At 47.5% G+C, this 16,043-nt stretch overlaps 1 protein-coding gene across 2 annotated transcripts in view; it reads left to right on the forward strand.

Annotated features, from left to right (window-relative positions):
* Positions 1–15,385, forward strand: part of SLC24A3 (solute carrier family 24 member 3) — a 485,964-nt gene extending 470,579 nt beyond the window's left edge. For both annotated transcript variants that reach the window (XM_043602975.1, XM_043602976.1), the window contains 2 exons: positions 8,892–8,957; positions 13,463–15,385. In XM_043602975.1, the coding sequence (XP_043458910.1) occupies positions 8,892–8,957; positions 13,463–13,854 (458 nt within the window). In that variant the 3' untranslated portion in view covers positions 13,855–15,385. The remainder of the gene's footprint in view (positions 1–8,891; positions 8,958–13,462) is intronic.
* Positions 15,386–16,043: the final 658 nt, after the last annotated feature.

Here is a 16,043-nt window from a genome sequence, read left to right on the forward strand (position 1 = left end):
AATGAAGTGTATGACGGAGGGAGTGGTGTGATTGCATGTGCATTTTAGAAAGAAGATTCTGACTACCATATAGAGAAAGCATCAGAGCCAGATAAGACCAGTTATGGTACATTTGCAGGGGAAAGAAAATACAGTGACCTGGATTAGGATAGTTTGTATCAGTTAGCTATTGCTACTGTAATGCTGTGTAACAAACCATCCCCAAACTCAGCAGCAAACATACATTATCATACATTTCCCATTCATGCATCTGTGAGGTGACTGGTGTTTGGCTGATCTAGGTTTGGCTCCAAGCTTCAGACAGGGTTATTCCGTGTGTCTGTCATCCTCTTTGGACCACTGACTTCCTGAGGCACATTCATTGCAGGATGAAGAGCACAAAAGGTCATCTCAATAATGGAAGTACACTTCAAACCTGTGTTTGTGTTAAATCCACTAATATCCCATTGGCTAAAGCATATCACATGGCCAACCCCAAATCTAAGAAGCAGAAAAATGCCTCTGCCCACCATGAGGCTGTGGAAAGGGGTGGACACAGAATACAAGGGAAGGGAACTGAGACCAGTGATCCACTCTGCCTCAGTTGTAGCAGTGAAGTGAGAGAATAATGGAAGGTGCCAGAACAAACTGCAGAATAAGAATCAGCAGGACCTGGTGGTTGATTTCTCATCAGCTTCTAAACATCTGTTAATGGGGAGGTGAGTTGGGAGAAGACAGGGGCCTGGTCATATGAAGATTTTATTGGCTGTTGTGGAAAGTTTGAATTGTGTTCAACGGCCACTGAGGATTCAAGCAGAGTAAAGGCATCGTTCACTTTATGCTTTAAGATCATATTTGATACTGTTTGGAAATGTATGACAAGAAGGCAAAGAAGAGGAAAACTAGTCCAGGAGCTGGTGACAAGATGCTAGCGATGGGGGCTAAGGTGGTGTGAGTATAGGAAGGGAGAAAAAGTTTTCAGAAGAATTAATAAGGTTTTCTCATGGATGCATGGAGGGGCTGAGGAAGAGAAAAAGTGAAGGTAACTTCTGGTGCCATTCATGGAGATGTGTAAGACCGCCAGGGGGTAGGGAACATATTTAGGAGGAAATATCAAGGGGCAGGGGGGCTTCATGTTCATGTGCCTGCCCCAAGAGTCATTGATGCAGGGCAGATTGGCATTTCCATGGTTTGGGGGGAAAGCCCTCAGGCACAAACACTGGTACTAGTCATGGGGAGGCAGCCGGTCCCACCAGAATGGTAAGAAGGGGCACTGGGATGGAGTCCCATTAGCATCTGCCACACTGGCATTTGTGGTTCTTATGGTTCATTCATGGTAGTTTCAGAAATGGTAGGCAAGTGGGGCGCCTGGGTGGCGCAGTCGGTTAAGCGTCCGACTTCAGCCAGGTCACGATCTCGCGGTCCGGGAGTTCGAGCCCCGCGTCAGGCTCTGGGCTGATGGCTCAGAGCCTGGAGCCTGTTTCCGATTCTGTGTCTCCCTCTCTCTCTGCCCCTCCCCCGTTCATGCTCTGTCTCTCTCTGTCCCAAAAAATAAATAAACGTTGAAAAAAAAAATGGTAGGCAAGAAAGGCCAAGGTGCCACTTTTGAGAGTTCTTAGTGGATGAAGAGAACTCTGACTTTTTCTCTGTGCCCTGCTGGCTACAAAGAAGAGTCTAAAATTTACTGTCAGAATTCCAGTGCTCAGTGTTTACTTGATCCCTCACCAGCTCCCTGGCCTTGTGTGAGACTGTGATTTATAGTAAGAAATAGATGTTTGATCTTCATCCCTGTTTCTAGCACAGAGCTCTTAAAGCTTCTGGAATTTCCCAAATGATAAGAACTATAAGGTGTCTTCTGTTAGGTGAATGAGATGACTTTCCAACCCCACATAAGGATGAGAGCTAGTTGTCAGAGGAACCAACCATGTGATTAAAAGGTTGACATTTTCAGTCCCACCTCTGACCTCCAGGGAGAGGAGACAGGCCAGAGGTTGAATCGGTTGCCAATAGCCAAGGACTTAACCAATTGCCTATGCAGCGAAGCCTCTATAAAAACCCAGAAGGAGAGGATTCGGGGAGCTTCCGGATTAGTGAACGTGTGGAGGTTGGCAGAGTGGTGTGCTCAGAGACAGCCCTGTCCCTTTCCCCAGACCTTGCCCTGTTCATCTTCTCCAACTGGCTTCTCCTGAGTTCTACCCTTTTAGGACACACTGGCTACATAGTCAATAAAATGTGTTCCTGAGCTCTGTGAGCCACTCCAACAAGCTAATCAAACGCAAACAGTGCGTCCTTTGAATCTCCAATCTATAGTCAGTCACTCGGAAGCACAGGTGACACCTGGACTTGTGACTGGTGTCTGGGGTGGGGGAAGGAGAGTCTTGTAGGACTGAGCCCTTCCTTCACCTGGGCCGTCTGACGGGGTCACTGGGTGAATAGTGTCAGAACTAAGTTAAATTGGGGGTCACAGAAATGCTTGGATGCATGGGGAAAACCCACACCACACACACACTGGAGTTGGTGAGCAGAATCTTACCTTGGCCACGTGCTGAACTTCCCAGAGTGCCAGCTGCCTCGTCTTTACACAGGGAGAACAAAACCCACCCTACTTGCTCCGGAGAGCAACTGTGCAACTGTGTTCATGACAGCACTCTGGGAAGGACAGGACTCAGCCATCGAAGTGCCTTTTTTTCTCAAGGCTTATTCATTGTTTTACCTCATTTAATTGTGTCAGGGAAAGAGATTCCCACCCAGTGGTAGCTTACAACATCAAGCCACGGCTAGACACTCCATTTGTAGCCTACACCCGCACAAATGTTCAAATTACCCAAATCTGAAAATGCGAAGTGACATGTAACATGTGTTCCAGGTTATAATAAATTAGCAAGAATCCAGGGGCTTCTTATTTTTCCTCAAAGAATTTTCCTCAAAGAATCTGACCTCAAACCATAGAGAGATTTTAAACTATAATATGGGGAAGTTATAATCTTTGAGGCCAGGGATGTTGGCTCTCCAAACTGTGTAGGATTTAGGGAACTGTTTTCTGAACCGCGTGCATGCTTAAAACTAGGTCTGACTGGGTCTCTGTGTGTGCATCCGTATGAAAACAAATGCACATTTTGAGGGCCCACATTTGTGGGCCAAATTCCTGTTTTCTTTGGAACCAACTAGCCTGCTGTTTCCTCTGCAATAATTATTTACCATGAGGGAATTAGAGAATGAATTTGTGTATTTTGAAGGCAAGAAATAAAAACAGTGTTAAATGTCGGGCAGTTGTGCCTAGGATGCTCTCTGGTGGGCATTGCCATGGAGATTTTCTGCATTTGCACTTAATGGGCCCTGCATCTGTGACTCAGGGAGCACGAAACCATCATTCAGAGCAACACTGCACAGCTGCAGCCCAGAGGCTTATGCAAAGGTGGTCCAGAGATGAGGAGGAGGGCCCGTGCTATTGTCCGGCTTAGCACACCCCAAGAAACTACTTTTAAGGGGGTTAAGTTAAACTTGCTGCCCTCAAGGAAACTTACTGGGGTGATGGAAATGTTTTGTATCTTGTTGAGATGTCACACACATGGGTACATGTATTTGTCAAAACTTATCCAATAGTACACTTGAGATCTGTGCCTTTACTGTATGCAAATTATGCCCCAATTAAAAAAAAAACATTTTGGTGCCCCCTCACTTTGTTGCTTAAAAAGATCAGCTTAAAACCACCCCCACATCAGTCTCCTCATCCAGCTCTATATGCATTCTTGCCCCTAGCCACCCCACCTCACTGCCCCCAATGCACACATGCACCCCACACATGTGCACACACGTGCACATACACATGTACACAAGGATACACACGTGCTCAGCATCACCAGCAGATGCTTATTTAAATGTACAGTGCGGGGCTGACTGGGTAGCTCAGTCGGTTAAGCGTCCCACTTCGGCTCAGCCCTACATCGGTACGGAGCCTGCTGGGGATTCTCTCTCTCTCTCCCTTTCACTATCTGCTCCTCCCCCACTTGTTCTCGTTCTCTCTCAAAATACATAAAGAAATAAACTTTAAAATTAAAAAACATACAGTGTGTGTAGAGAGGTAGAGATGTAGGTGCTATGTGGAAGGAGGAAAAACTGAAGACACAGGCATCTACCCTCAGAGCATCAGGACTAGTTGGGGAGGTAAGAAGGAGACCAGGCAAGGTCAGGATATGATCTGCATCACAAGGGGGGATAAGACCAGCAAGGGCTCAGTGAACTTGGAAAAGATGAAAGGACTTAGGGAGCAATGGGCAGAATAGAAGTGAGGTGGGAAGGATGTGAGCACCCCATCTGACCCGACTGAGGTCTGGAAAGGGAGACAGCAGTGTGCCAAGGTGGGGAAGGTGAATCTCCCCCATTTGGAGAGGCTCCCAGTGCCCAACTACAGAGAGAGGATGCTGGTGGTGGTGTGTGTGTGTGTGTGTGTGTGTGTGTGTTTGGGGTCCCAGCAGAGCCGCTGGAGGTCTTCGTGATCTTCATTCCTTCTTCTCCTCTGGGTGGGAGGGACCACTATAGATCTCTTTTCATGTTTGTGAGCTACGAAAACAATGCACCCTAATAGCCCCAAACTGGAAGCAACCCAGATACCTATAAGCAGGAGAATAATTAGATAAACTGTGTTATATTTATGCTGTTATAAAGAGAAGTGAGCTAGTAATGCAATGAAAAATACCAAGGAATCTTTAAAAAATTATGCTGAGTAAAAGAATCCTGGTGTAAAAGAATGCACATTATTGGGTTCCATTTATATGAAATTTCTCAGACAGGCCAAGCTTAGACACAGTGATTGATCTAAGTGAGACTGATGAGGGAACAAGAGAACTTTCTGGGAAGGATGGAAGTGCTCTATATCATGACTACAGTTTAGGTTATGTGGTTTGTAGGTGTTTCTCAAAACACACTGAGCAGTGCAATTAGGATTTGTAAATTTCACCATACAGAAATTGCATCCAGAAACAAAACACCTGTGAACTATTATCAAACACTATGAAAATGGTATAATTCTTGCAATTTTTCTGACTGCTTGAAAACTTTCATAATAAAATGTTAGGTAGACAAAATAAGCTATATACATTCATAAAAATGAAGTGGAGAAGGGGGACAGGGAATGTTGGGCAGGATGCATTGCTTCTGGAATCCCATCTGGAAGTGGCATCCAGGGTCTCTCTGCTCTCAGCCTCTCTCTGACCAGTCTAGTCTGCTCCATTTCACTTCTGCAATGAAATGGATTCATTGTCCATCTATTGGTTACATATTGAAGCATGTGGTCTGTGCTTAGCCCTGTGCCAGACAGAGGAAAAGGTCAGACGTGGTTCCTGCCCTCATGGTATTTGACATCTACTGAGGCTTTGATCAGGGGACTGCTGGGTGGTGAGCTTATAAAAGCAGCAGCCAGGGATGCCAGGGAAGGGATTAGGCAGCTCATGAGTGAGTGGAGGAAAATGGCCCAGACGCACTGAGAACCCATTATACACTGGGTCCTGTTCAAGCTTTAACATAGATTAATTCCATTAATTCTCACAACCACCTCATTAGGTGGGAATTGTATTATCCCCATTTTACTTCTCAGGAAACTGAGGCTTGGGGAGGTTAAGTCACTTTTCCATGATTTTATATCAAGAGGGTGACCAAGCAGGGATTCAGAAGAGGTTTGGTGAACTGGGTCTGGAGCCCATGCCCGAAACCAAGGGTTAGCAAACTTTCCGGAAAGGGCCAGAAGAGAAATATTTTAAGCCTTGTGGGCCGTATGGTCTCTATCAAACTTATCAGCTCTTCCACTTCTACATGAAGGCAGACACACAGACGGCATGCTAAGGAATGAGCTGAGCTCCAGTAACACTTCATCTACAAAATCAGGCGATGGGCCAGATTCGGCCGATGGCCCGTAGTTGACTAACTCCTGCCCCAAACCATCCATAGTCTCCAGTAATTGGGAAGTGTTCAAGTTGGACCCAGAGGCAACTGAAGGAACCCTAATCCCTGGCAGTCGTGTCCATGTGGAAGTGGGGGTTCAGCTAGCAAGGAATCAATACAGTCTTTGAGAGCGCAGGTCTCTAACTAGTGAAATAGCAAAAATAACCCCTGTGGGTGCATGTGGCAGAGAAAAAGGTGAAAATGTGAAAAAAAAACTACTCAGAAACCTCACCAAAGTTGGTTGTCTTTAGTCTTTGGAGCCAGATTTAGAATTTTAGAAGCACCACTCCTTGAGACTTTATGTCAATGAGGAAGAGTGAAGTTTCAGTGCTCTAGGTGAATATTATTCATTTGGAAAAGGCAAAAGCCTTGGCCAAAGAGAATTTTCCTGCTTGGAGCTTGGCTTTCACTGGCTCTTGGTTTCCTATGGGCAGGAAATCACTTTACTCAACTCTTGCTGCTGACAAGGATTCAACCCTGGAACTTAAAGAGTGAGCTGGGCTTAAAATGCATTGGCCACATTCTTAGAAGAATCCATGTAATGTTGAAAATTAAGAGCTCAAAAGGTTTTCTGAGTGTTCACAGTTTCAGGGTCAGCCCAAGGACTGTGATGAGTACAGCCCCAGCAGGCTCTTACTCACTCTGAACAGGGGCTGCCATCTTGCTCTGAGAAACCCTGCCTTTCCCCTTAAACTCTGGCCAGGGTACATGTGGCATTATCATAGGTTCAGTATGGACAGAATACTTTGGGGCAGAGAATCTTTTTCAGTACAAGGCACTTGTGATGGACATTGGCCTCGTTATACCTACACAGCTGATCAAAGGAGGAAAATCGATCTATAGCCAGGTGGAGGGTCTGCAGGAAGGTGAACTACCAGCTGGACTGGGATGGATCCAATCCCTCATTATTTTTTTTTACACTGATTTAACCAGGTCAACCCACTGCTTTAGTGTCACAGAGATATGCTTTGAGTCCTTTACTCTTAGGAAGGCATTTATTGGCTGGGAATAATTTCCAGCTGGGGTTTGGCAGATGGTTGGCTCACATGGATTGTGCAGGCAGGGGAGAAAGTCCAGCACATTCCCTCTGGGACAGAACCTTGCATAAGGAGATGTGTTATGTTCCTGGGTCCCCACACAAAGGGTCTGTTTGGGGAAAGCAGTTTCCTGTCACCAAAAGGTAAACCAAACACATCCTCCTACAGAGATACCCATGTGTTTCCGTACCTACACTGCAGGGATAAACTGGTAAAGGGGCACCAAGAGATGCCTTGAACCTTGTCAGAAGGTCCCCGGACCACTTCTACTGACAATAATCACTCTCTGTTCTCTAATGAACTGATCAGCCTGCCTTGCTTTTCCTTTCTGTAAACACAGGTGAGCCTTTTACTCCTGGCAAGACAGTGTACATTGGTGGGGCTCTATGGTCCCCCAGCCTCCATGCAGATAAGACTTTATAAGAGAACTGGTGTAAAAGGGATGTCAAAGTCAAAGCCCCAGAACCCGTGGAGATCAGAAGTGGGTTTAACCTCTGTACTTGCTCTAAGTCTGTGGTTCTTAAACTTTCTCATGCATCAGAACCACCTGGAGGTTTATTAAAATACAGCTCGGTGGGCCCATCCCCAAAGTTTCTGATTCAGGAGGACTGGGTGAGGCCTGAGATCCTGCATTTCTAACAAGCTCCCACGTGATGCTGCTCGAGCCTATCCAGGGACAACACTTTGAGTACAGCTGCTCTAAGGCACACCTCCTATCTCAGGGTAGCCAACCTCGTGACCCTTAAAGGACTGAGGTCAGGGCAGAAGGGACATCTTCAGTGCACTATGGAAAAAATTCTATGATCTTTGTTGGCTGGGTCGGCCTCTAAATATTCCCTACCTGCTCTGCCCACTACTACAGCCACTGATCATATATGGCTCTTTGAATGTAAATGTGAATTGGTTGAAGATAAGGTTAAAGTTTTTGTTCAGTTGGATGAGCCACCTTTCAAGGGCTCAATAGCCCACATGTGCCTAATGGCTGCCATATGGGACAGCACAGATACAGGACATTTTCATCATTGCAGAAAGTTCTACTGGACAGAGCTATTTTATAAGAATTCCAAAAATTGTTTCTCTCTTTTCAGTGTTTGGCTGCCAACCCCACTGTCTTACTCTGAAAAACAAACAAAACAAAAATCCTTTTATGAATATCACAAATGGAATGTTAACTCTTTCTTCTTCTTTGCTTGCTCACAGTAACAACCCTTATCCACTTCTTCCTGTCAAGTTTGGGAAGAGGTCACAAACTAATGCAAAAGAGAGAAAAAAGTTTTTATGGGGTGCCTGGTGGCTCAGTTGGTTGAGCATCCAACTCTTGATTTTGGCTCAGGTCATGATCTCAGGCTCCTGGGATTGAGCCCCATGTGGGGTTCTGAACTGAGCATGGAGCCTGCTTAAGATTCTCTCGCTCACTCTCTCTCTCTCTCTCTCAGTCCCTTTTGCCCTGCTCTCTCTCCCGAGAGAGAGAGAGAGAGAGAGAGAGGAGAGAGGGAGAGAGAGAGAGAGAGAAAATTTCAGTAATATTTTTCAAAATTTTGCTCCCATCACCCATGTTAGGAAATTTACTCAAAAGGTAAACCTAAAAGTTATATGCCAGGAAAGCAAATGCTCCCTGGAGGTCAGGTCCACAGGGAAGTATTGTGAGCAATAAGAATCAGGCCACAAGTCAGAGAATTGGAGTGCCATGCTGCAGCCCAGTAGGCACTGCCCCTGGAGGGAAGGATGGGGTTGGACTGAGAGTGGACTACACAAGGGCACCCCCTAGCTGTCCTAGGGAAGTAGATATTCCCACTACCAATCCCAGAGCAAGGCTGTCCAAACTGCCCTTTGCTATCCTAGAGGAGAGATTTGCACTGACTGCTACTCAGAATTGCTTGAGCTCCTGCACAGAGCAGATGCCTTTTTGGAAGCCTAACTGCACATCCTTTCTTACAGATTCGGCTAAACAGCAGAGGACTGATCTACTCCGTGGGCTTACTCCTGGCCTCCGTCTTTGTTACGGTAGGGCTTCAGCTTATTCCCCCCTTGAGTTCCTGTGTTCTCCCCACCCCCACCCTTGGGTTCTTTGGCCACAGAGTTTGTTAGGACACCAGATGGGCTTGGCCTTCTGGTGGATGGGGACAGTCAGCCTCCAGATGTCCCATCTCCTTCGTGGCTGTCTCTTCTATAAGTGGATCCTAGCAACTCACTAGAAAACATACCCTCTTTCTAAACGGAGCCAGCCCACCTATGAGAAGCAAGGCCCTGCCTTATGTCAAGCACAAGCCATTTTATCAAAAGCAAAGGGGAGATCCACTTTTTCTGCAGGATTAGTGAAGAAAAGGGTAGATTCCAATTAATTGTCTGTTCCAAGTTAATAAGCACCTCTATAAATCCATGGATTTGACCAATTCTCAGAGACTAAGAATACATTATTTCATTGACAGTATACTTTCATGCCATTCCACTGTCTTGGCTATCATATCTATTTGTATAGTACGATATTCCAACTCAGCTGCCATGTTTGGTAGAAACAGATTCATACCAACACATGAAGTATCCATTCATATACAAGTATGTGGTTAAATTTTCACATTAGTGAACGTTGAGGGGCACCTGGGTGGCTCAGTCAGTTGAGCATCTGACTTCAGCTCAGGTCATGATCTCATGGTTCATGAGTCCAAGCCCTGAATCAGGCTCTGTGCTGACAGCTCAGAGCCTGGAGCCTGCTTCAGATTCTGTGTCTCCCTCTCTGTCTCTCTCTCTCTCTCTCTCTCTCTCTCTGCCCTTCTCCCATTTGCTCTGTCTTTCTCACAAATATAAATAAAAACATTTTTTTAATATAAAAAAAACATTGAGATGCAATGTGGTTTTTCCTGAAATCTTCAAGGAAATCATCATTGAATTATACTGGCATGTGAATGTCCATATAGTTGATAATGGGAATTTAGAAGAGCAGGCAGGAAGCTGGCAAGGTCATTTATGGGATCAGACTGTGAGTCAAATTTCAAAGATTTACTAAAGCAAACACTGTCGTATGCAAAAGTGGAAACCTATGCAATTTTTCTTCCATAGCGTAGGAGTTTCTTTGAGTCTGGTATGACTTAGGGTTATGAGACCTGTCATAGCCACACATTGTGCTCAGTGCTTTCCATACATTTTCCCCTTTGGAGCTCATCACGCCCCCATCATGTAGCCACTATATTAGCCCCATTATACAGATGAACGTCTGAGACCTCTAGGCTAGTTGACACTAAATGAATGAAGGGGCAAGCCATCTGACACCAGAGCGCATGCTTACAGCTACATGTATACACCTGTAGGAGATGGGGCTGGCCACCACCTGGGATGTTGAAATGGGGCTGCTGGAATGCTGGAGAGAAGTAGGTTTGGGGGGGGGCAGGGGAAGGAAGAGTAGTTTCAAACCTCTTGAGCTATCTTGCCTATTTGACACCCAAAGGGAAAGGTCAAGAAAGCCATTGGAAAGAGGAGTCTGAGTTCAGGAGAAGCGTCCAAGCTGAAGGCACAATGATATTTAAAGCCCTGCAGTTGGATCAGTCAGCAAGAGGGTGAGTGAGGACAGAAAAGAGGCCCAGCATCTGAGTCTTGGTGCCCTCTGGTAGTTCGAGGTCAGGATGATGACAATAAACCACCAAAGGGAACAGAGAATGAGCAGAGAGGTGGGAGGCAAAGCAGGAGAGTATGGCATCTGGAAGCTAAGGGGAGAAGGCGTTTCGGGGTGGAGGGAGCGATTGGCTCTGTTATGGGAAAGGAGTCCTGAGTGTTGGCCATTTGGTTTGGAAATATAAAGTTATCAGGGGACGCCTGGGTGGCTCAGTCGGTTAAGCGTCTGACTTCGGCTCAGATCATGATCTCACAGTTTGTGGGTTCAAGCCTCGCGTCGGGCTCTGTGCTGACAGCTCGGAGCCTGGAGCCTGCTTCGGATTCTGTGTCTCCCTCTCTCTCTGTTCCTCCCCTGCTCTCACTCTGTCTCTCTCTCACTCTCTCAAAAATAAATAAAGATTTTTAAAAAATTAAAAGAAAAAAGAAATACAAAGTTATCAGTCCTCTTGAGGGTGGCTGCATGGGGCAATAAGGCCAAAGGTTGAGTAGAACAAGGTAACGGGAAGGAAGGAGAGAAATTGGATGCAATGGTGTTTACAACTCTTTGAAGTCATCTTGCTGTGAATAAAGGAGAGAAATGGGAATCCAGAAAAAATGTAATTGTTTTTTAATATGAGGGAGCTAGCAGCATTCTTGTACTCCAGTTGGAGTAACCCGGGGAGTGATGGGGAGATGGAAATAAAAGAGGGGCAGTTTCTGGGACCATGTTCTTGAGCAGTAAGGGGAGGTGGGATGGTGTGCACATGTGGGGGAGTGGGCCATGGACAGGGTCGTGGGCGACGGGTCCTCACTGGCAGGAGAGAAGGTGAGCAAATGGATCTGGTGGTGGCAGTTCTGTGGACGGGAACATCATCATGCACTGAGAGTGAGGGTGGAAAAGGAAGGTATTGGGGGTCTCAGAAGAGGGGAGAGGTCAGAAACAGCCATCCAGGAAAGGGAGAGACAGTGAATTTAGGGAAATGTGGAATGATTGCCATAAATGGCTCACTCAAGGTTTGTGGGCTTGAATTAAAAGGCAGAACCTTCAGGGGGGCACCTGCGTGGCTCAGTTAATTAAGCGTCGACTTCTGCTCAGGTCATTATCTCACGGCTTGTGCATTGAAACTCCACATCAGGATCTCTGCTGTCAGAGCAGAGCCTGCTTGGGTTCCTGTCTCCCTCTCTCTGTGTCCCTCCCCAGCCCGTGCTTTCTCTCTGTCTCAAAAATAAATAAAAATATCAAAAAAATTAAAAACAAACAAAAGTGAGAAACCTCGGGTGCACCTGGATGGCTCAGTCCCTTGAGCGTCCGGCTCTTGGTTTCGGCTCAGGTCATGATCTCACAGATTGTGAGTTCCAGCCCTGCATTAGGCTCTTGTGGTGACAGCATGGAGCCTGCTTGGGATTCTTTCTCTCCCCTCTCTCCCTGCCCCTCCCTCCCTCTCTCTGAAAATAAATTTAAAAAGCAAAACAACAGCAACAACAAAAAAAACAAACGTAAAAAGTGAGACCCTTCGGCAGGGCCAGGCGTTTTCCTCCAGCCTGGGTCAGCTGCGTGGAAGCAATATGGAATAGCTGGAAGCAGGGCTTGAACCAAAAGGCTGTGGTTTTAGCCATACAAGGACAAAAGTGCTAGAGAGATACAAGTAAACAGTGAGGAGTGCTTAGGGGTGGTTCTAACGATTGTTGGTGGAATTTAAGCAGGGTAAGGTGAGAGAGGGGTGATGGGCAGTGAAATGGTGGGGGTGGCAATGAATTCTGGGTCCTGGGAGTCTGCAGAGTTGTAGGAGTAAGATGGAGTAAGCAGGAAAGAGGAGATGGCTGTCAGAGAGTGAGGTGTTTGGCACGGAGTCCTTTCTGTTCTTGCTAATCACCAGGTCTCAGCTGCAGGGCTGTCCAGCAGAACTTGTCCGCTGGCCTGTACCTGCACTGGACAGCAGCCACTGGCCACGTGTGGATGTCAAGCACATGAAATGTGGCTAGTACAACTGAGGAACCGAGTTTTTAAGTCTATTTATTTTGAGAGAAGGCGGGAGAGAGCGCATGAACTGGAGAGGGGCAGAGGGAGAGGGAGAACCCCATGCAGCCTCCACGTGGGCTCAGCACCAAGCCCAGGCCTGGGCTCTACCCCACAACTGTGAGATCATGACCTGAGCTGAAATCGAGTCAGATGTTCAACCAACTGACCCACTAAGGCGCTCCAGGAATGGAGTTTTTAATGTTATTTGATATACATTTAAATTTGGGGGGCCACCTGTGGCTAGTGGGTGCAGTGCAGGTGCGGGGCATGGCTGCAGGAGAGTGGGTGTAGGACGGGTGTTGGGAAGATCCTCTCGGTTGATGGTGAAATTGCTGGGCAGGACGACAAGGTGCTGTAGACAGGAGTGGCAGTGGGTAGGACTCCGGGCTCTGGGGAAGGACGAAAGAGACTGGTTTTGCAGTGTTGACTGCAAGTGAGTGGGATGGAGTATGACTGCTGGAAGACTTTAGATTCCAAGCTTAGGTTTTTTGAGAGGAGAAAAAAATAAAGAGTGCATAAGGAGCAGCGAAGAGCAAGGGGTACATCCTTCTTGCCTCTAGGTGCAGGAATGGAAGAGGTGTGGCCTCCACTGCCAGGGCTGTGTCTGCAGGGGCCAGGGGCTGCCTGGGGCAAGAGGGTGAAGAGGCAGAACAGGTGCCACCAGCACAGAATAGTGCGGAGGAGTGACGGCCACCATGCCCGTGTTGATTGGTCCCATCATTATGACTTTGTAAAGTTATCTCCCAAGTTCTGACTTCCCACATGAACGATGGGTTTGGGGGTGCTCAGAGACCATCAGTGCTCCACGAGATCAGCCATTGGCAGCCCTACCCCCGGCTATGGCCACCCCAAGGCCCAAGGCTACCTCTTCCCGCACCCTCTGACCCTGCTGTGTGTGTTGCAGGTGTTTGGCGTTCACCTGAACAAGTGGCAGCTGGACAAGAAGCTCGGGTGCGGGTGCCTTTTCCTGTACGGTGTGTTCCTGTGCTTCTCCATCATGACAGAGTTCAACGTGTTCACCTTTGTGAACTTGCCCATGTGCGGGGACCACTGAGCCGCCTGGCCACCCACCGAGCCTCAGTCCTTCTTTACTGTGCAATACAAGACCCGGCCGCACCCCGAGTCACGCGGGCCCCCAGAGCCGGCACATCCGGCTCTCCCGCGCTGTTCACAGGCCTCTGCTCCTGCCTTGGTGGCCCAGGCTGTTCCCACCCCTCCCTGCTCCCCCTCCTCCATGGGTTTCTCTCACCCACCCCTTCCTGCCTCCTCTGTGTGAAGACTCTGACATCCGCGTGAATTTTCAAGCTCCATTTTTGAACAGTGACTGAGATTCTAGAAAAACTGGCTGCTAACTGGCCCAAGCCAGGCAAAACTTACTACAATCCCTCCTCCTTTTTTAAGTTATTGGATGGAAGACAAACCTAATTTATGACCTGAGACTGTCGAAGGAATAGAGAGGAGAGGGTGTATTGATGCTAGGGAGTGTTTGGGATTTTATTATGTTTTGAGGCGATACCTAGGTTACTACTGGGTTTGGGTGGGGTTGTTTCACTTTGGGGGGCTCCCCTTTTTAATTCCTTTTCTTCCAGAGATGGAGAACTTCTCTCGCATCTTTCACCGGGCTCTGGATTAGTGGATGATCCACAGGTTGTCCCCGCCATGTCTTCTGGGATCAAGTCCCAGGCATGGTGGAACATGCATGAATTTAGTGCTTAGTAGAGGAACATCTGGGCGAGGCCATGGGGAACAGATGCATGACGTTTCATACGCAAGGATGCCTCCCTGAAGTCCTGTAGGCGTCATCTAGGGGGCACAAGGCTTTCGAGGAAGAAGACAGCTTCCCACATATCCATTAGGACAATCATTTTGTCACTAGGTTCCTTCTAGTCTTTCAAGCAATAGTTCTAGCCTGCCTGAGGCCTTTGATGAGGGGCCCCGGTTACACCACCCGTCCTGGAGGTGCCGGGAAGTCAGCGCCAGAAGTTTCCCAGCCCAAGAGTCCCTGAGATGCACTCTCATCACTTGGTATTCGGGGTGACAAGGAGAGACCCAGAGGCCACCACTGCTTTTTGTGCAGGAGCTACAGACACTGGTTTCTTGGAAAACGGAGAGAAGCGCACTTTGCACAGACGTCGTCAATAAAGTCCCAATTTGCCACTCGGTATTGAGTACACTGGACCCTGACAGCTGGCTTTTGGGTCAGCGTCCTTCCTCGTGGGACACCTCCACCAAGCTGCCCCAGCTCCACCCCTCCCATCCTGGAGGGATGGCGAGGGAAGGAGGAAACAGAGAACTGACACCTTGGGAACCGCAGAATGTGTTCAATGCAGACTCGCTCAAGGGCATAAGTTATTGTGAACGTTGCTGCCAATCACTGCTCAACAGCCCTGCTAGATTTTGTATGATGCTGAATTATTATGCAGACTAATTCCACCGAGTTGAGACCCACCCATGCTTGTTACACTTGTATTTATTGAAACTGTGGATTCTTGCCCGTGCCGCCCCCTGTATTTACTTTAAGCACTGATCACTTATCATTCATTCAGTATGGTCCCCCCCCCTCCCCGTCCCTTGTACACATTCTGGTATGAATTGTAAAAATAACCTGCTACAAATTGGTTGAATGTTTCTGTCAATGGTGCAAACCAAGGCCAGCGTTAGCCAGCCGACGAGGCACCTGCCCGAAGAAGGAACGGGAGAGGAAATCACCAATTTGGGCTCTCAGAGCTAAGACACACATATTGATTCTGTTGCACATTTTGCACTGGTTTATGGAGATTGTTTTCTTGGACGGATAGTGTAAAATAAACTTCTCTGTTCTATATCCTTCCTTGAGTGGCACGCACGTTACTTCCTCCCCTGGAGTGTTGCCTGTTTTAACTATGCTGACCAGTATGCCTGGAAGGAAGCCGCCAGGTATTGGTGCTTCTGCTTTTTCTGGGTGGACTCAACCTGGAAAGCTGGCAAAATGGCGGGTTTCTGGTATGAAGTGGCAAATCATGGGTCTTCTCTAAATCTTTTTTTTTTTTTAATGTTTATTTTTGAGACAGAGAGAGACAGAGCATGAACGGGGGAGGGGCAGAGAGAGAGGGAGACACAGAATCGGAAACAGGCTCCAGGCTCCGAGCCATCAGCCCAGAGCCTGACGCGGGGCTCGAACTCAGGACCGCGAGATCGTGACCTGGCTGAAGTCGGACGCTTAACCGACTGAGCCACCCAGGCGCCCCAAGGGTCTTCTCTAAATCTTGAAGGGGCTTAGGATCTGTCATCCTATAGAATACGTGCAGTGCTCTGTTAGGAATTCTTTCTTGCAGCTAAAGTGGGAGAACAGATTCCAGCATGGCTGACAGTTCAGAAGTTCAAGTTCTCCATCCTGTCTGTACTAGTTTTCGATCTGGAAAACTCAGACTTCCCCAAAACCAACTCCTTAAAAGAGAGGGTAACACATCATTGTAATACACCACATTCTTACCCTGCATGACTCC

Source organism: Prionailurus bengalensis, chromosome A3 (assembly GCF_016509475.1).
Source record: "Prionailurus bengalensis isolate Pbe53 chromosome A3, Fcat_Pben_1.1_paternal_pri, whole genome shotgun sequence".
Lineage (NCBI taxonomy): Eukaryota > Metazoa > Chordata > Mammalia > Carnivora > Felidae > Prionailurus > Prionailurus bengalensis.